We start from the raw sequence: 18,950 nt of genomic DNA on the forward strand, positions 1-18,950 counted from the left end.
CCCCATTCTTCCATGCTAACTAACCTCGTGGCCAGGTTTCGTTGTCCATTTCAGCCTTGATCCATTTCCATTCTTTAACTATCTTGCTGCTTCTGGATAAAAAAGACCTAGAAGGAAAGGAGAAAATCATAGCAAAAATCTTGGATTCAAGATCACCCATACCAGGAATTAGATTTAGTCAAAAATCTATACCCCCATTTTGCAATACAGCCTGCCTAGGAAAAGCTTTGCTGCATTACACCATATGCTCATTTTTATCAGCTGAGAACTCTGCTGAAGGTATATTTTATGTCCTTGTCTTCCTCCTCTAGTTTGTAAAGGAATTTTCTCTTTAGCTTTAGACTTTTAATAGTAGATCGTTGAAGAAGCCTAATACAGAGCATTCTTAACAGAGCGAAGATGCACTCCGTATAATGGCTTCCTTTCAGCCCCAAGTAGGGACAGTACAAGCTCAACAGCTTTTACACTGGCATTAACTAAAGAAAGTTTTGCGTGTATCCTGCCACCCCCACCCCCAGTGTCTGAACAAACCATATGATCAGAATTGTTTCTGGGTCTTTGCAGAGCCTCACTGGTTCTTTGTCAGAAGCCTGCCCTCCCTGCCATTTTGGTGGTGAGTGTTGGTACAGAGAAAGCTGCTAGGAAGTCTGTTAGGGTGGTTCTTATGCCCTGAGCTGTTCACTCTTAATATTCTTAGAGGTTGCAAGGCAGAGATTTCTAGTCTGTTGAATTCAGTGGAGCTTTGAAAATGGAAGTTGAGCTATGGAAAAAAGGCCCAGCATTTCCCTTGGGTCCCTAGGTTCCTCCCAGAAATAACTCCACAATGTTAGAAACCAAGTATAAATTACTCCAGGGTTCATTCACTAACCCCATCCGACAGAGGAACGGGTATGGGCTCTGTGGATATAGATGGAGAATTGGAATGAAAGTCAGGATCTTTGCAGGGCACCGTCACCAGCCCTGCCTTTAAACCTCACTGGGTTGGGACCTGTGAGCCTCTGGGGGGCCCTTTGAACCCTGGAGTATGTATCCCTGTGCTCCCATGAGCACCACTTCAGGGAACCCGGGGCTCTCTCAAAAGGGTTCGGTAAACAAAAGAGGCCGGGAGTTGGAGATGTAGCTTTTCACAGACGGGTTTTGTTGCCGTGATGCATCAGCTTTTCTCCCTGCTTCTCAGTGGAGATTTCCGGTGCTGCCCATAAACACCGCGTGCCCGTACATGGTAGGCACACAGTGAGCTGAGTGGCGCTGCACGGAGCCCACAGGACGTGCACATCACCTACCACTTTCCGCTAACTCTCCAGCCACCCCGTGACGCCCTGCTCCCTCTCCATGTTGATTCCCACCCTCCTTCCCCTTGTGTTTTCCAGGTTTTGTTAGCTACGACAATCCGGTGTCTGCACAAGCTGCTATCCAGGCTATGAATGGCTTTCAGATTGGCATGAAACGCTTGAAGGTCCAGCTGAAGCGCTCCAAAAACGACAGCAAACCTTACTGATCCTAACCCCAGAGGCTCCCTGCTCTTATTTTAGCTTTCTTAGGGTAAGTCCCACAAGCCAGCCTGTTCTCAACAGGAAAGGCAGAGGAGGACCACATTGCCAACTTTTACCAAGAGAGACGGTTATTTTTACAATAAGGCCTCCATGTCCCCTTCCCACTCCCCCGTCCCCGTTCGCCATAATTAAAACTCGGGCTACCTTGTTTCTATTGAGTAAACTCCTCTTCCAGTTGTGCCACTGTATTCTCCTTTGTTTTGCAATTTGAATCTCCTTTTACCTTTGTTTTGTTTTCGTTTTTTGTTTCTTCGGTTTTGCTTTTTTTTTTTTTTTTTTTTTTTTTTTTTTAAAGAAAAACACACATAAATAAATGACATCTTGAGAATTTAAAAGGCAAACAAAGGCTAATGTGCAATTCTAACTCTGAGACCCCTGGTGCCCCAGAGCACTGCCTGGAGAATTCACCCCTCCTTGTCCGCGCCCACCCTCGAGGAGGGCGCCAACCGTTTAGAGGTTAAGGTGGTGGCGTAGCGCAAGAGAGAAGCCAGGAGAAGCACTTAAAACAACACAAACGTCTTTCCACTACATTTGGTTCTGTTTTAACAAGTAGGATTTTATTTTAGGGTTCAAAGAAACATGACATTTATTGGTCAGATTATTACACTGGTTGTCTATTTCGTTGTTTTATTTTTAGTTTTTAGAAAGGATTAATGTAAAAAAAAAAGATTTAGAGATCTGTTTCTTAAAGCTACAGGGTTTAAAAATAAAATAAAAATGAGTGAAAATACTTGATGTTTCTTGAAAGATAAATTTAATAATAAATAAATAATACATAAATACATAAATAAAAAAGAAAGCCACAGGCCTGTAAATTTTATTTGTAAAAAAAGCATTTCTATTTTTGTACAAAATTTTTACTGCCTCAGAAATAATGGAAGTTATTTATTGCCTATTGTTAACTTATTGGGTACCTAAAGAGCAGTTCTCTGTGCTAGCTAGATCCTTTTGAAGTAGTCTCTAGAGGAATCGTTCTAGGAATGGGCTTTTTTTCACCGTTGAACCCTAGGCCTACAGTTCATGCTTTATCCTCTCGTTGTTCGTATCTGTCTGATTATTTTGTTCGTAACTTCCATTATCTAGTTTACAGCTCAGTCGTCTGACTCTCCCCGTATGTTACATCCGTTGAAACTGGATCCTCTCCCCTTGTCCCTTGCCAGCCCCCATCCCAAAACACCCAGAATCCATCCCCTCTCCTCCTCCGGATGGATTCTCTTGGGGTTCCATTGTGCTGTGGATAAAGATTGTAAGAAATGCAAATTACGCGAATGGCTCGTAGACTCCCTAATGACCTAAGATTTGCATTAGTTTTTCTCCTGCACCCTTAAGAGTGATTTTGTTGCTGCTGCGTAGATTCTGTGTAACTTTTTACTCTCCCTTGTTTTCTCCCTAGACATCTTCATGCCCGTTAGTTCACCGTTTGCCTAGCATGTCCCTGTGGCGTCTCAAAAAAAAGTTTCATCGTCCCGTCATTGTTTCTGATGTCTTTCTGACCTCACATCACATTTGGTTCTCCTACTGACCTTTGATCTAGTTTGACCTTTGAAATTTGCATGTGACCTCATCTAGCTATTGAATTCTGGGAAGTCAATGTGAAAAACATTGCTGCATTCATGCAAGACTGAAATTTATTATTAGACAAATTAATTATAGAAAAAACCTGTGGCAAAAACGTTTCTTTCTTATTTTTTTTCTTTTCATAAAACAGACTTGAAAGTATTATACAGGGATTGGCATTCTTCCCGGTCACTGGTAACAATAGCAATATGTGTCCAGGGACACAGAATGTTGGTTTCTAACAGACTACTTCCAAAAACAGTTTGAGAAAAAAACTGTCTGATTTTAAGTCTCTAGAGGTCTGTAATAGTTTTTACATTTTTCAGGCAGTGTAAAGTTTTTTGATAAGGCCATTTTAGGTGGCTCACTTTCTCATTAAGATATATATATAGAACCACTTTTTGTAGATTAGTATAAGAAAAATATTTACCCTGTTTTGGGGCAAATGCTACCTATTTGTGTCACCTTTTGCTGAACTGACTCACAGTTAGACAATCCATGGTTTAATGCACATGAAATTACCTATATTTTATACTGTTTCAATGTACAGGAGAAAGGTTACTGTAAACTGTGTTACGTTGGTGCTTCTGTGAATTAAGTTGTGGCTTCATCATGAGTCTTACGGTCTTAATGTTCTCTGTTGATAAGACAAGTTTAGAATTGGTTTACTTAAAGAATTTCAAAAAAAAAAAAATGTTTGCTTAAAAAAAAATTTCATGTGAGGGGAAAAAAAAAAAAAAAAAACCTATTCCAGAATAAGTTTTGTGTTGGCTTGTAAAGCATTGATGTCATTTTTTTTTTTTTTTATTGTGGACTATTTAGATGTGTTTGTGTTCAGCAAAATGTGATTTTTTTTTTCTTTTAAAGAAAAAAAGTGAAAATATATAGTGCCAAATTCCAAAGGTACTTCCTTCCTAGAGCTTCAGTGTGTTTCTTGTGAGAAGTAATTTGATAACATGGGTATTTTATTATGTGTTTTGTATAAATCCCTAATATTTAAAAAACAAAAAACAAAAAAAAAGAGGTTAAAAAGTTTGTTAACTTGCTATCCTGTGGTCTTGTTGCCTGAAATTGTTATTGTTTGTTATTTCTCTATGATGTTTTTTGTAAGACATTGTATAAGTGCCCATGTCTCACTTTTTTAACCGCTCTGCACATCAATGCTGTGACGGCAACCTCACAATGTATTTTCTTCATAATATATGGAAACCTCTAAGGTGAGAAAGTTTTGAACTTTTAACCCTTTCTACCCAGAGCTATCTGGAATGTGGGTAACTTTTTATACTGTCATCATTTTTCTTTGTTCCGGGGTGTTTCTAACTTGGATCCCCCCCCCCCAATACATCTTTTTTTGTTTTTGTTTTTGTCTTTCCTACTTTTTTTATCCATTGGTTGAGACCCAAAAGAAGAAAACTCTACAAGGCAAATCTGAAGGAAAAAGAATATACTTTTTAACCCTCTCTGATTTTTTTTACCCTACACCATTTTTTTGTTGTCGTTTTGATTATTTCTCATCATTTAAAAAAAAATCAGTATGCTCCTGAAATTCCTTCTCTGGTTTTCATTAAAAAGTTTATTGGCTAAACCTTCTAAACGGGGATGGATGGTAGGTAGATTCAGCACTTACATTAACCTTAACTCATGTATGCTTTTGAGATCAGGTTCAGGGGTCTGTTCTAGTGCAGAGTATTTTCATTCTACTTCCAATTAAGCGACTTTGTGTTGAGGTAGTATTTTGAGGAATTTTTGTTTCTTACATGCTTAAAAAGTTAATGATGTTTCTCGTCAGCCGTTGTGCTGAGCATTCTCTGATCCCAGCAGATCCCTCTGATTAAGCAAGGTGTCTGGGGTTAGAAGCTGATAGCCCTTTCCCTTTGGGTTAACTTTATTAACTGAAATCATGTACAAGGGACTGACCACGGAAGTAAAACTCTGTTCTTTATCACAGTTACTGACCAAATACCTAGTACCAGGTCCTCCTGCCACTTTGTCAAGTGCCACAGTACTTGGACTTCGACTTCACGTTGAACAGCTCTCTCTGGCTGTCTTGACAAACCCCTAGGTCATCCCTCAAGCCCCAACACAAACCCCCGCCTTCTTGAAAGAGGCCCTGGAAGCTTCTTAGTCTCTAAAGGAGTAAAGAAACTGCTGGCTCCCTTTCCTTCCTCCTTTTTCCCACTCACCACTCTGCTTGGTTTCATGTGGATGGGATAGCCCTGGGATGGAAAGGACTAGCCTCTAATGATGCAAAAAACAAAAACAAAACCACAAACTCAAAACAAGTTTCCTTCTTCCAGCACATGCACTTACAACGAAACGATCTGTATTATCCTCACACGTGTTTACTACTGCTGGGGCCTTCCTTCATCCTTTGAGGGCTATTTTGTACCTCCTGCAGCAATCAGCCTAATACCAGAAGTTACCGCACGTGTCTCTCACATACAGCACAGGGTGGCTTGTGGATGCACAGAACACAAGAGAACACCATCTGAGTTTCAGACTGTCCTCTCCTTTCACCCGCCTGCATCTCCCCAAGAGGAGCCTGAGTGCCGGTGACAGTGACCACAGGCTCGAGACGGGCACTTCGCATTGGGTGTCTCTTCTTTTGCAGGCAGCCAAACATTGAAGGGCAAAGTTTGGGGGTTTCTCTTGTTTTGGTTTTTTGTTTTTGGGGTTTTTCTGCATGTTTGCATTGTTCTTAAAGCTAACCCTCAGAGACAAACTGTCCTTTTACTCACTTTATCTTTTAATATAAAAAGGAAAAAAGCTGCAAGGGTGCAAAGGGCCTGTGCCAGAAGAAAAAACACACAGGAAACTGTTTTGTTTTGTTTTTTTTTTTAAATCAAGTGTAGAGAATAGTCGTTTTTAAACTAAATTCGAGAATTGTGAGAAAATGGCCGTCCTCAAAGGCGTAACAAGTTCATCTTTCTTTCACCATAGGGGTTACAGTTCTTTGGCTTGTGCTACTCTGGACTCATTTTACTGTTTGTTTTTATTATCTTAAGTGCTAATTAACAAGAAATAAAATTTTAAAAAAACCTGTAGTTTCATTACCTTTTTGAATAATGTCATACAAAAAATGTATTTGTGTTTTTTTGTGCTGTGAGAATTGTTGTTTGTAGATTAATAATATCATTTTGTTTAGAATTACAAAATAGTTTTTAAATATTGTCTGAGAAAAGCCAAAGTTAATGCAACCTAGTGGAAACTGTAAGACCATTTGAGTATTGTTTGTTTTATTGATGCATTTGGATTTTGTTGTTTGATGGAATTTGAGCCAAAAAAAAAAAAAAAAAAATACGCAGGCTTTCCTATTTCTACAACTGATTGTACTTACGCATTTTGTACCAGTGGAACTTTTTATACTGGAGATTAAAAAAAAAATGGAAATTTTTGTGGCTTACTCTAGTGGGCCCCCTGACAATGACTGATTTCAAGTTTGATTTCTGGTTGATAGAAAGAAAGTTGCTTTTCTTTTGAGAATTAAAAACTTTGGCTTGATTTCTTTTTTCCCTTTGCTTATATCTAGCATTAGAATTTTGTCTTAAAATACAGCGGTAAGTTTCACTTTTTATTCTGTATTGTGCAGTTACACAATAAGGTAATTAGATTTAGAAGTACTCAGTCACTTTAAGTGGATAAATGTATTAGTTACAACTTTAGGGGTTTGCTTTTTTGCTGTTTAGATCCAAGTTTTTTCTGATTCTTCTGTCCTCATTGTGAACATAACCGTGTAGTTGAAACAGTCAAACTTATTTTTGTAACGTATGTTATTGTGTGATGCAGTTTTTTGCTTCTGTCTCCAATATTAAACCATTTTCCTAATACTTGTTTCTCTCTCTGCGTGTTGTATTGTTGGTAGTCATTCTGTGTTGGTGATGCATCTACACACCTCACTGTTTCACGTATCTGTTTTTTTTCTCTATGTTGTGTAAAAAGATACAGTCGATTCCACCTAAGTGAATATCTGATTTGGGGAAAGAGAAAACCACACACCAGCCACCTCCGATTTATGTACAACAAACAGCCCATTTTAACCACTGCTTCCAAGACCGCCACTACTTACTGCTATCTTTCACCTAAATAACTGCCTCCGGTGTCGGATTTGCCAAGACCTTTTCCGGTCTTGTGAGCACAGTGTTACATTTCACCCTCTGTCCTCTCGCCCTGTCCCCCTCGCGGGTGCGCGTACGCGGCTCCTAACACTCCCTCACGACCGCTCTGCTGCCTCACCTTAAGAAACGTCCCAGCAGCAGAGCCGGGGCTCCTCCCACCTCCCCACAAGGCTAAAGGCACGTGGGTGCAAAACCTGCTTAGAAACTAATCACGTATTTTAAAGAGGTGAGCTCTAAGGGAAGAACCAACCAACCGACCTGGTGAACAGAAGATGGGAAAAGGGTTCAACTTAAGTTCATGCGTTGCTATTAATCACTACCTACTTCTAGAAAGGTAATTTATTTTTTAAGAGCTAACTGAATCCAGGGGCAGCCTTCATTATTAAAAATAACCGAAAACAAAGGAAATCCTTCCAAGTGCTCAATCTAGAAGCTCTCCTCGGAGATGGGAGGGGAAGGAGGTAAAGGTTCTCATGCTCACATCTTCATAATCTATCATCCATCTCCAAATGAAAGCCAGGAATGCCATATGCATCCACACACTCCCTCCTGAACGCACATCTGTTTTTTAAAACCTTGTCCCCCACTATCACCCCAACCCGTTACCAAAAACACGAAAGAAAAAAAACTCTTCCGCGTAGGCCCTCTGAAACTGAAGCTCCAAGCCCCTCTCCCTTTTCTGCCCATCTCTTAAGCTCAGGAATCTGACCGCTCTCCAAGTGCTCTTAAAAGATTCCACTGATGTTTGCTCCCTCTGTCTTAGCTCTCCTTCCAACCTTTCAGACGCACAAACTCTGTCTGACTCAGGCCACCCGGCACCGGGCAGCGTCCCTCTGGCTGCCAGTGAGGTTTTCCCTGCAGGTGCTCAAGCCCTTCGCCCTCTGGTTTCGGCGGCCCCTCTGCCCCCTAGGTGGCCTTTTCTAGTCGGCTCAACGACAGAGGGGCCCGGTGAGGCGGAGGAAAGGAGGCTCTTTCCCCCCATAGGCCGAACACCTCGGTGAAGTGACTTCTGCCAGCTCCAGACCTGCATGGACAGGAGCTGACTTCCAGCCAATACTTCCGCTTTAAATCTCACACTCCATGAGACTGCCCGAGAACCCACCGCTTACCTCAGTGGGGAAAGATGGCTAAGGGTGTGTTTTGTTTTCTTTTGTTGATGGGGGAGGGAGGGAGAAGGGGGTAAGGAGGGTGATTAATTCTTTCCGAGATGCAAGTGTTTCTTTTTAAAATCTGTAAGTAATACGACTATATATATATATCCACCATTTGGCACAAGGCAAAACACTCATGCTAAGTAAAAGAAGGGGAAGACAAAGCCAGTGTCTTTTGTTGTTGTTTTAGAAAAACAACACAAACAGGAATTCTCCAAAGAAGGGGACAAAACTGCTAGTTCCCTGGAGTGCTCATGATTGTACAGCTGGTCCCTGCTTGAATTCATACTTCTCATTTTGGTTCTGTAAAACACCACTGCAGTGTCAGTTAGCGAGGTGTATCTGTTTGCCACACACGGCCACCTTGGGAAACTACAGAACTGCCAACATTTACCACGCTGACGGCAGCCACACACGTCTGCCCGGCCCACAGCACTTAGAACAGTCCGTGGGCTGGGACTCTTAGCTGGCAGGCTAGGAAACACAGTGAACATAAATGTACTGTGAATCGTTCCTGATAAGTGAATAAAACATTGTGACCAAACAATCAGCTTATTCACTTATCAGGAATCGACTGTTCTGCTAATTCGCTGTTTTGTTTTTCATCTCTGTTGTAGCTCACTATTTTTGCTGTGTTCTGTTTTCTCCTCTCATGCTTGGGCAGAATCACTGGGAATACTATCTTCATGTGACCATAAAACGTTTATATCGAGTGAAATGATATCTTAACAAAATCTATGCACTTGCTATCAGGAACACAATACTGGATGTGTCTTATATATATTGAACTATATAGTACTCGATTTCTTAAATAAAGCTTAAGAAAGGACTCTGTTGTGTGTAAAGTTAATGTGATTATTTTTCAAGGCAGTGTTTCTAAGGGGTATCTTTGTTCTTTTAAGTCTTGAGTGATACAGGATATTTTTCATTAAAATTATATCACTGGCTTTATGACTTACTATTCAATAAATTTTCTTTGGAAACAAAATGGAGTGGGGGGAAGTTCTTCCGAGTACATTTTAGCCGATGTCTATCTGGAAAACCATCCCCTTACTGGTGACCATGGCAAATCTCTACCCAGGGCACGATGGGTGGCAGAAGAGAGCAATCCCTTCACTGCCAAAGACCCCTGGAAAGCATCTAGAACTGGCCCTACACTAGAAAACCCAAGTGCCTTTCTGAACGTGATCTCTTCAGGCCCAGAAGAAAGGGGGCAGAAAGAAAGATCCGAGAATAATGCCGGTTTGCGTCAATGCTTTCCCAAAATGCTGTGACTCTAACAACTATACCCTGCTGGAGAGCAATGGCAGTTCTATTCAGGACTGCAAAATGAGAGCGAGCAAGAGAGGGCGTTTGATCATTCAGGATGAGAAGGGTAACATTTCAAAGCGGTATGTGAGAGAGACATCCTATAACAGCTGCAAAGCTTAAATGGGAGGCCTGCTGCTTGGCCCCTTGAAGAAATACTTTTGAAATTTTTCCTACAGGCCACAAGTCTGAACAGAATGGAGCGTTCTCTTGGATTTTTTTGCTTTGGGGTTTTATGTTACATTTGTTTTTCTTGAGTAATGTTTGATTCTAAGAAGAACTCCTAAACTTCTACTTGAAAAATGGCACAGGCATCCTAATCCCTTATAAAACAAATCTTTGTAATCCCTGATAATGAGGGACAGAGACAGCATGGCTAATGAAAATCCACAGACAATCCAAAATTCTTCTTCCAGTGTCTGCCTCCTCCCACATCCTACTCATCAATTTGTCACAAAAACAAAAACAAAAACTTCTAGTGAAAGCGAAGGATCAGAGAAATCGCCAAGGGTAGTAAAATCAAAGGGTCTAGACAGACTGTGCTTGCTGGAGCCATGGAGTTTGGGTTAGGGGAAACAAGTTCTGTTTAAAAAAAAAATTTTTTTTAACAGTTTGAGAACCATAGTTCTAAACGACCTGGGTTCAAGTGTTGAACAGGTGCTTACACACGGAGGTACCCTAGGAAGTACTTTTTTCGTAGTCTTGCCCTGAGCATCAGTCACATATCTAGGAAGCATCTTTTTTTTTTTTTTTTTTTTTTAAAGAGAACCTATCCAAGGCGATAATGGGTAGGAGAGCTCTGAGGCTCCGTCAGGAAAGAAGGAAAACCAGCGCGTGCCCTCTCCCTCTCAGCCCCAGTTCAGTGGTCCCCCCACCACTGACTCGCCACCCCGGGCCTACGTGCTGGGAGACCTGGCTCAGGATGAGGCTCGCGGGTCTGTCAGGCGGGAGGTGCTTCAGGGGAAAGCTACACTTCTTCTTTCCTTTCTCTACGGGGCAGCAAAGCGGGTATCAACTACACCTGCCTACATCTGCGGGATGTTTTTGAAAATGAAAAATGAATGCATAAATCTATACATATGAAATATATAAACGTGAAAGACTGGTCACTTACAGTTAAAGCCCCAAATAAGCATCCCCGATTCTGAGACAGAATGAACCTTCTTACGTGAAGCTGGTGTTAAAGGTACGCAACACTCTTCGGAGCATTCTCTGGTGAGCCACGCTGCCTCAGTTGGGATGCCAGCTCTACCACTAATTATCCACGGAATCTCTCTGTGCCTTACCCTCATTAGCAAAACAGGGATGAAAAAGTACCTTCCACGTGGGCTTCTTGTGAGGATTAATTAAGCCAACACACAGAAAACACTCAGAGCAGGGTCAACCACACCGGGAGCGCTCAGTAAAGTCAACCAGTGTGTAGCAGTGGTAGGATTTACTGACACGGCCAGCCAAGCTCCCCTCCGCGGGCCTGGTCTGTTACTCTCTCCTACCACGTGTACTCTCAGCCAACCCCAGAGAGCCCCACAGCCCTCCCTGGGTTCTTGAGACAAACATGGACAAGGCAAGACCAGATACCACAGCTCCTCAGGTACAGATCTCTGCACTAGCAAGACCCGGAACGGGCTCCTCGCGTCATGAGAAACTATAAACCAGAAGCATGCCCACCACACGTTACAGGCTAGCACACACACACAGTCCCCTGAGCCAGGGAGACAAAGAACTAACTCCATCCCAAAAGGGGTAACTGATTCCTCGCTCTAATCCACCGCTTCCTACCTCTAAGTGTTATATTTAGGTCTCTCTTCCACAAAAGAAAAACCCAGCTATCCTGTATGGGTCCTGGGTGGGTGTCAAAATCACCTAGAGATTTGCCTGTTAATAGCCTGTAGGTTCTCTGCCCTTCCAAGGCAAAGCTGTGTCCACAGCAACAACCAGAATCAATACAACTTTGACCACCTTGGGAAGGACAGAGGTCAGGGCTCAGAAGCTTGAATGTAGCCAAGCAGAGATCTTTCTAGACCACCAGCCCCATCTTCACCCCATCCCCGATTTAACCAAAGATACTCTGCTTCTGTTTATTTACTGGTTGTCTCATGTAGGATTTCATTTAGAAAAACCATTTTCCTACTAAAACCATGAAGATTTTTAAAACACTGTTTTAGAAGAGCATAACTGAGAGAGAGGCTCATCAATACCTAAGCCTTGTGACAAATACTGATTGCCTTTGGAGTCATTCTCTCCTTTCCTCTCTCGTCTCTCCACCCTTCTATATTCTCATAGTTCTTTGTCTGCGATGCATCACGACATTCACTATTTACTGTGCACTGTTTACACGTTGCTTATGTCTGTCTCCTTAAGCTAGAACATGAGCTCTCTGGAGGTGCCTGTCTCTCCTTCATCACTGTATATTCGGTGCCTCACACAGTACCTGCCATATAGTCAGTGTTCAGAGCTGTTGGGTGGATGGAAGGATGGCGACAGAGAGAGATGAGTGGATGGATGGGTTGGTGAATGGATGGATGGATGGATGGATGGATGGAAGGAAGGAAGGAAGGAAGGAAGGAAGGAAGGAAGGAAGGAAGAAGGGTGGATGGGTAGAAGAGTAGATGGGGGGATAGATAGATGGATGTATCAATGTAACAGGTGATCTTGCTGGGACCAGAGAAGGGCGTTCCATATTAAATGGACAACTCAAGAAATATCTGTGGAGGGAGTTCTGATTATGCTATGGTCTGGATTATGGTTGACGATGGTGGAAACTGGACACTTCTCAGCAAAAGTCAGGAGCCACGATGTGAGGCCTGGGACATAGGTGGGGACAAAGAAGAATACTCCCTGCTTGAGGATCCCAAATATGCAGGTTTTTCCTTACTGCCACAGGGCCAATCAGCCACTGAGTCCCGAATGGAAGGACATTCCTACCATCAGGTCAAGCCACCTTCGGTATGCTGTCATCTCTTTCAGGCTAAATTTTGCACCCTCTCAGAAATATTTTACATGTAAGGACTATTCCTAGAAAGATTTTTAACATCTAAGAGACCAGAAAAGCTACAGAAAGGAATACAAATCAATACCAAAAAAAACTATGAGTAAAGGCATATGATTCTTCGGCATTCCTGAGCAGCAAGTCAACTCCCATTTGCCTCGTCTCCCATTTGCAGCTACTGTTCAATGTGCCAGGATAGGGCCCAGACCAGCCCCAGGCAGTATGGTACCACTCAGTCATTAGAACGGCCTCGAAAAGGCAAAAAGTTGATGCTGCTACCGGGATGCCATTTAGCTCCTGGCATCCAGGAAATGCATCCAGTGATGTGTTAGCTACCACAGAAATATTGCATCATCAATTAATGGTTCATTTATTCCAAAGATACGTATTAAGCAGCTACCACATGCGAGGCCCTCTAGCAGGCGCAGGGACTGCAAAGACAAGCAATAGATGGTCTTCCCTCCGGGAAATTGCCATCATTAGCAAATGTGCCAGGTAAGGAGAAACCCTTCAAATGAGCCTGTGGACCGTCCCAACAAAACATCGTGTCTGCACCGCAGACAGTGTTATCACACACATGAATCTTCGTACTGGAGCTCCACCCAGATGACAGTTCTTTGAGATATTTTAGTCCTTGGCGGGGCTCAGCACCACTAGGCACAACATCTCCCTGGCTAGAGCTAAAAGGTCTGTCCTCAGAATGAAATAACATGGGTGATGGGGGCAGAGGAGCTGGCTCTGAAGTCTTCTATACACCAAAGTCTCTACAAAGGACAGAGCTGAGCGAAGCGGCTCTATGTGTTCAAGAGTCATGTTTCCAAACCGGCCAACTGTGGCACATCCCTTCCGGTCTACGGAATGTGTTCATCCACTAAGTTCATCTCTTTAAACAGTATGACCTGAAACAAAGGAGAACCTTCCCATTATAGAGTACAAGGAAGATGCGAGGGGACTGGTGAGGGGAGACAGAGCCTTGGCATGACAAGACGTCCTGCAGAGCTGACGGTGGAGTCACCGTCCACCTGTATGAAGTCCCAGGCCCCACAAGTTAGCTCTGCACCCAGTTCTGCCCACCCACTCTGCCCACCTTCCCATCCCACTGTGAGTGTATGCTCCACCATCCAAGAGCCTCACCGAGTTCTCCTACGGAGGTAGGTCCACCCCAACCCTAGTATCAGCTTCAGCCCAGACGCAGTAAAATGTTGGTGACACCTGCCAGCTTTCCCTGGTGTCCCACCCTCTACAGGGCGGGCTTCAGAGAAGAGAGATTTCTAATTCGACTTCCCTGTTCCTGGGATGAAAGGTGAGAAGGGCTTTCATCAAGTTGGCTGGAACAACCAAGAAGGAAATACTGAGAGGACTCTGTCATTAAAGAATGCGATACGAGCGACATCACCAAGACGGGCAGAGGCTGGAGGCTTCACTCCCCCTCACAAGAACCACTAACAACTATTCACGGACAAGACGCCACTAGAATCCACGGACAAGGCGCCACTAGAATCCACAGACAAGACGCCACTAGAATCCACGGACAAGACGCCACTAGAATCCATGGACAAGACACCACTAGAATCCCAGAACACAGGAGTGAGGCTGAAGCACCCACCGGCACCACAGAGACCAAGCCAGACGGCACCTCAAGGGTGAGGGGAACACTACCTACTGACCACACTCCCCCGGGCCAGCAGGCATGATGCTGACAAGTCTATCCTGAGCATAGGGTTCCTCCAGTGGGAAAAGAGAGCCCAGGGATGACATCCAGCCCCACCCCCAACACTGTGGGTCACTTCATGGGAGCCCCTACTCTGGTTTTGCCCCATAGGGCATACAGGGGATTCTGTGGGGCTCGATCACGAGGTATCTGATTGTGATAGAGAAGCAGGGAGGGTCCTGCAACAACCAGCACTCAGATCTTGGGAGACCAAGTTCCTACCTGTAGAGCCCAAGCAGTATGCCCAACCAGTGGATTTGCTCATGGGCAAAACCAAATTGGTGGCACAGTCTGACCAGAGAACTCAGGAGGAGCCCAGCCAGCCTGACTCAGGTGCTCACGTAAGGAGTTCTGCTGGCCCTGGAGCCTGGTCTACCCATCCCCAGGCAGAGGAGCTGAGTCAGCCTCACCCGCTGGAAAACATGGCTCCCAGACGCTCCCAACCAGAAAGCCTGTGAGGGAAAATTGGGGAGTTCCCCTCCCAGTCTCACCCAGGCAGGAGAACTGAGTCACAGCCCCATCTCCTGCAGAGTATGGACCCCCGCCCCATCTGACAGGAAGAGCTGGCACATATACCTTGAAGCTGCTGCATAACTCGGCAATGCTTGAGCCAGGAGGCAGGTGGGCAGAGGTGATCACCTCCGGAGCAAAGCCAGTGGTCTTGTCTGGCCAAGGAACCTGGGGCACAGGTCAGCCTGAGTCAAGACCAAAAAAAGCCGCAGTGGCCAGGGAGCTGCATCTCCCGCCGTGCCTAAGCAGGAAAACCAATTTATAACTCCACTTCCTGCTGAATACAGCCTTCAGTCCGCCTGACAAAGAATCTCACCAGCAAGTAGCCCATCCGAAAGCCCTGCTTTCGGTGGCATTGGGACGGAGAGTACAGCAGATGCCTTTCCCCATCTGCTCAGCAAAACCAGTGGCCTCACCTAACCGGGATATTCAGTGCACACTCCTGGTCCCCAAACAGCAGAGAGCTAATTCACAGTCCCACCTACTGCCAAGTACAGTACGCAGCCCAGACCTTCTAGTAAAGCCTGACCGATGAATCCAGGCGACCAAGGAACTCATCCTGCATCCTCACTTTGGCAGGAAACCAAGCCAGAAGTCCTATCCAGCCATTCTCAGCAAGGGGCCCATCCTCCATTCTGACCTCAGAACCCAAACGGTTCCCTCCCCCAAAAATAGACCCTAAAAGCCGGCCCGACCTGCCCAAGGACATTACCAGCAGACACACCTAGAAACCCAAACTGAGCTGATGGGTGAAGACTGCCTCTGCCAAAGCAAACTTGCAAAATCTTAGAGATCACTTACTCGGATGGACAGAACCAATGGAAAGAATCAAGGATCACAAAAAAGGAGGTAAATAGGACACCACCAAAAGAAACTAGTAAAGCTCTAATAACTGACCCTAAAAAAACTGGACATCTATGTATTGTGAAAAATTCAGACTAGTTACCTTAAGAAGTTTAGTGAACTACAAAAAAAAAAAAAAAAAGACACAGAAAAGTAAATAATACTAGGAAAGCAATGCATGAACAAAGAAACAAAGAAACCATAGAAACCATTCCACAAAAAAACAGAAACCATACAAGAAAAAAACCCAGAGCTAAACATACAATAACTGAATTGAAGAATTCAACACAGAACTTTAAAAGCAGATTCGAGCATACAGAAGAAACAATCAGTGACCTGAAAAATACGACATTTGAAATTATTCAGTCATAGGACCAGAAATTTAAAAAGAATGAAAAAGAGTGATAAAAGCCTATCAGATTTATGAGACACAATGAAAACAATATTCACATGATGAGAATTCTAGAAGAAAAAGAGAAAGCAACAGAAAGTACATTCAAAGCAATGACTGAAAACTTCCAAACCTGGCAGAAAAAAAAAGACCTCCAGATCCAAGGATCCCAAAGGACCCCAAAAAGAGTGAACCACAATATCACAAACCACATTAGGGCTGCAGAGAAATACATTATGATTAAACTGTCACAAGTCAAAGGAGGAAGAGGGGCACGCCTGGGTGGCTCAGTCGGTTAAGCATCCAACTTCGGTTCAGGTTATGATCTTGTGGTTCTAGAGCTTAAGCCCCGCATCAGGCTCTGTGCTGACAGCTCAGAGCCTGGAGCCTACTTCAGATTCTGTGTCTCCCTCCCTCTCTGCCCCTCCCCTGCTTGCTTGCTCTCTCTCTCTCTCTCTCTCTCTCTCTCAGAAATAAATAAACATTGGGGCACCTGGGTGGCTCAGCCAGTTGAGCATCTGACTTCAGCTTGGGGCATGATCTTGTGGTTCATGAGTTCGAGCCCAACATCAGGTTCACCGCTTTCAGCAGAGAGCCCACTTTGGATCCTCTGTCCACTTCTCTCTCTGCCCCTCCCCCACTCACACTCTCTCCCTCCAAAGTAAGAAAAAAAACCCTTAAATAAACATACATTTAAAAAAAAAAGTCAAAGGAGAAAGGAAGAATTTTTAAAACAGCAAAAGAGAGGAGTTACATGTAGGCGAATGCCCATAAAACTATTCACAGATTTCTCAATAAAAACTTCTCAGGCCAGGGGCACCTGGGTGGCTCAGGCAGTTAAGTATCCAGCTCTTGATTTTGGCTCAGGTCATGATCTCATAGTTCGTGAGATTGAGCCCTGTATCAGGCTGTGCAATGACAATGCAGAACTTGCTTGGGATTCTCTCTCTCCCTCTCTCCCTGCTCCTCCCCCACTCACATGCATGTCCCGCTATCTCTCTCTCAAAATAAATAAATAAACTTGAAAAAAAGAAAAAGAAACTTCTCAGGCCAAACTAGTCACATGATATATTTTCAAAATATTAAAAGGAAAAAAAAAAAAAAAAAAGGTCAACTAAGAATGCTATGGTCAGTGAAGCTGTCCTTCAGAAATTGAGGGATAAAAGCCTTTCCCAAACAAACAAAAGCTGAGGGAATTCATCACCATTAGACTTGCCTTACAAGAAATGCTCAAGGGAGTTGTTTGAGCAGAAACAAAAGGACGGTATGTAACATTATAAAAACATAACAAGCTAGTGTAAAACATAATGGTAGGTATACACTCAAAGTCAGATTCTGTAATATGGTAATGGTGGTATGTAATTCACTTACAACTCTAGTTTAAAAGTAAAAATGTAGTAAAAATAACCATAACCACAATAATTATTAGTTACACAATATAAAAAATATGAGAAGTGTGACACCAATAACCTAAAATGTCAAAGGGAGAAGAAATAAAGGTGTAAGACACAGAAATTATATGGAAGTTGTTAGTTTAAAACAGGGTGTCATAATTTTAAGATATTTTATGTAAGCTTCATGGTGGCAAGGGAAAAACCTGTAGTAATTACACAAAAAGGAATGATAGAGAAGTCAAAGCACAATAACACTAGAAAACATCAAAACACACAAAAAAAAGGCACCACGATAAGAAACAAGGAACAATGGAGCTACAGAAAAAAATTAACAAAGTAGCAATAGTAAGTCCTTACTTATCAATAACTACTTATATGTAAATGGGTTAAATTCTCCAATCAAAAGATGAAGAATAACTAAATGGATAAAAAGACAAGATCCAACAAACGATTCACTTTAGTCTTAAAGACAAATGCAGACTGAGAGTGAAGGGATGGAAAAAATATTTCAAGCAAATGGTAACCAGAAACAAAAATAAAAACTGGGGTAGCTATCCTTATATCAGACAACATAGACTTTAAACTAAAAATGGTTTTAAAAGAGACAAAGAAAGTCATTATACCATAAAAATATCAATACATCAAGAAACCATAATAATTTAAATATTTGTGCACCCAACATCAGAGTACCTATATACATAAAGAAAAACTAGTAGAGCTAAAGGAGAAATAAACAAGGAGTACAATAATAGTTGGGGACTTTAATACCCCTCTCAACAATGGGTTGATAATCTAGGCAAAGAATAAAGACAATAAAGAGAATACCCCTCTCAACAATGGGTTGATAATCTAGGCAGATAATAAAGACAATAAAGAGAATAAAGAACCATGGATTCGAAACAACAATATAGACCAAATGGTCCTACAGACATAAGAGAACATTCAATTCAACAACAGTAGAACCCACATTCTTCTCAACTGCACTTGGAACAATTTCTAGGATAGTCCATGTTAGCCACAATACAAGTCTTAGCAAATTCAGGAAGATTGAAATAATACGAAGCAACTTCTCTGACCACAATGATACAAAACTAGAGTTCAATAACTAGAGTAAAACAGGAAAATTCACAAATACATACAAATTAAGCCACACTCTCCTAAACAAAGGATCAAAGAAGAAGTTAAGGAAAAATTAAAAAGTAATTTGAGAAACAAAAATGAAAACAAAGCATACCAGAACTTAATGGATGGAACAAGCAAAAAGGTTCTCAGAAGGAACTTCGTAACAATACAGGCATATCTTATTTTATTGCACTTCATTTTATTGTGCTTCACAGATACTGGATATTCTACAAAATGAAGGGCTGTGGCAACACTGCATCAGGCAAGTCTGTCAGTGCCAGTTTTCCAACACCATTTATTCACTTC

General features: G+C 42.7%; 1 protein-coding gene across 15 annotated transcripts in view; it reads left to right on the plus strand.

The window, feature by feature from the left end:
* CELF2 (CUGBP Elav-like family member 2) overlaps positions 1 to 4,027 on the plus strand; it is an 836,861-nt gene extending 832,834 nt beyond the window's left edge. For 11 of the 15 annotated variants that reach the window (XM_045465677.1, XM_045465676.1, XM_045465664.1 and 8 more), the window contains one exon: positions 1,371 to 3,863. In XM_045465677.1, the coding sequence (XP_045321633.1) occupies positions 1,371 to 1,498 (128 nt within the window). In that variant the 3' untranslated portion in view covers positions 1,499 to 3,863. Of the gene's footprint in view, positions 1 to 1,370 lie in introns of all 15 variants that reach the window. The other 4 variants (XM_045465665.1, XM_045465667.1, XM_045465673.1 and 1 more) reach the window with 1 other exon arrangement.
* Positions 4,028 to 18,950: the final 14,923 nt, after the last annotated feature.

Source organism: Leopardus geoffroyi, chromosome B4 (genome assembly GCF_018350155.1).
Source record: "Leopardus geoffroyi isolate Oge1 chromosome B4, O.geoffroyi_Oge1_pat1.0, whole genome shotgun sequence".
Classification (NCBI taxonomy): Eukaryota; Metazoa; Chordata; class Mammalia; order Carnivora; family Felidae; genus Leopardus; species Leopardus geoffroyi.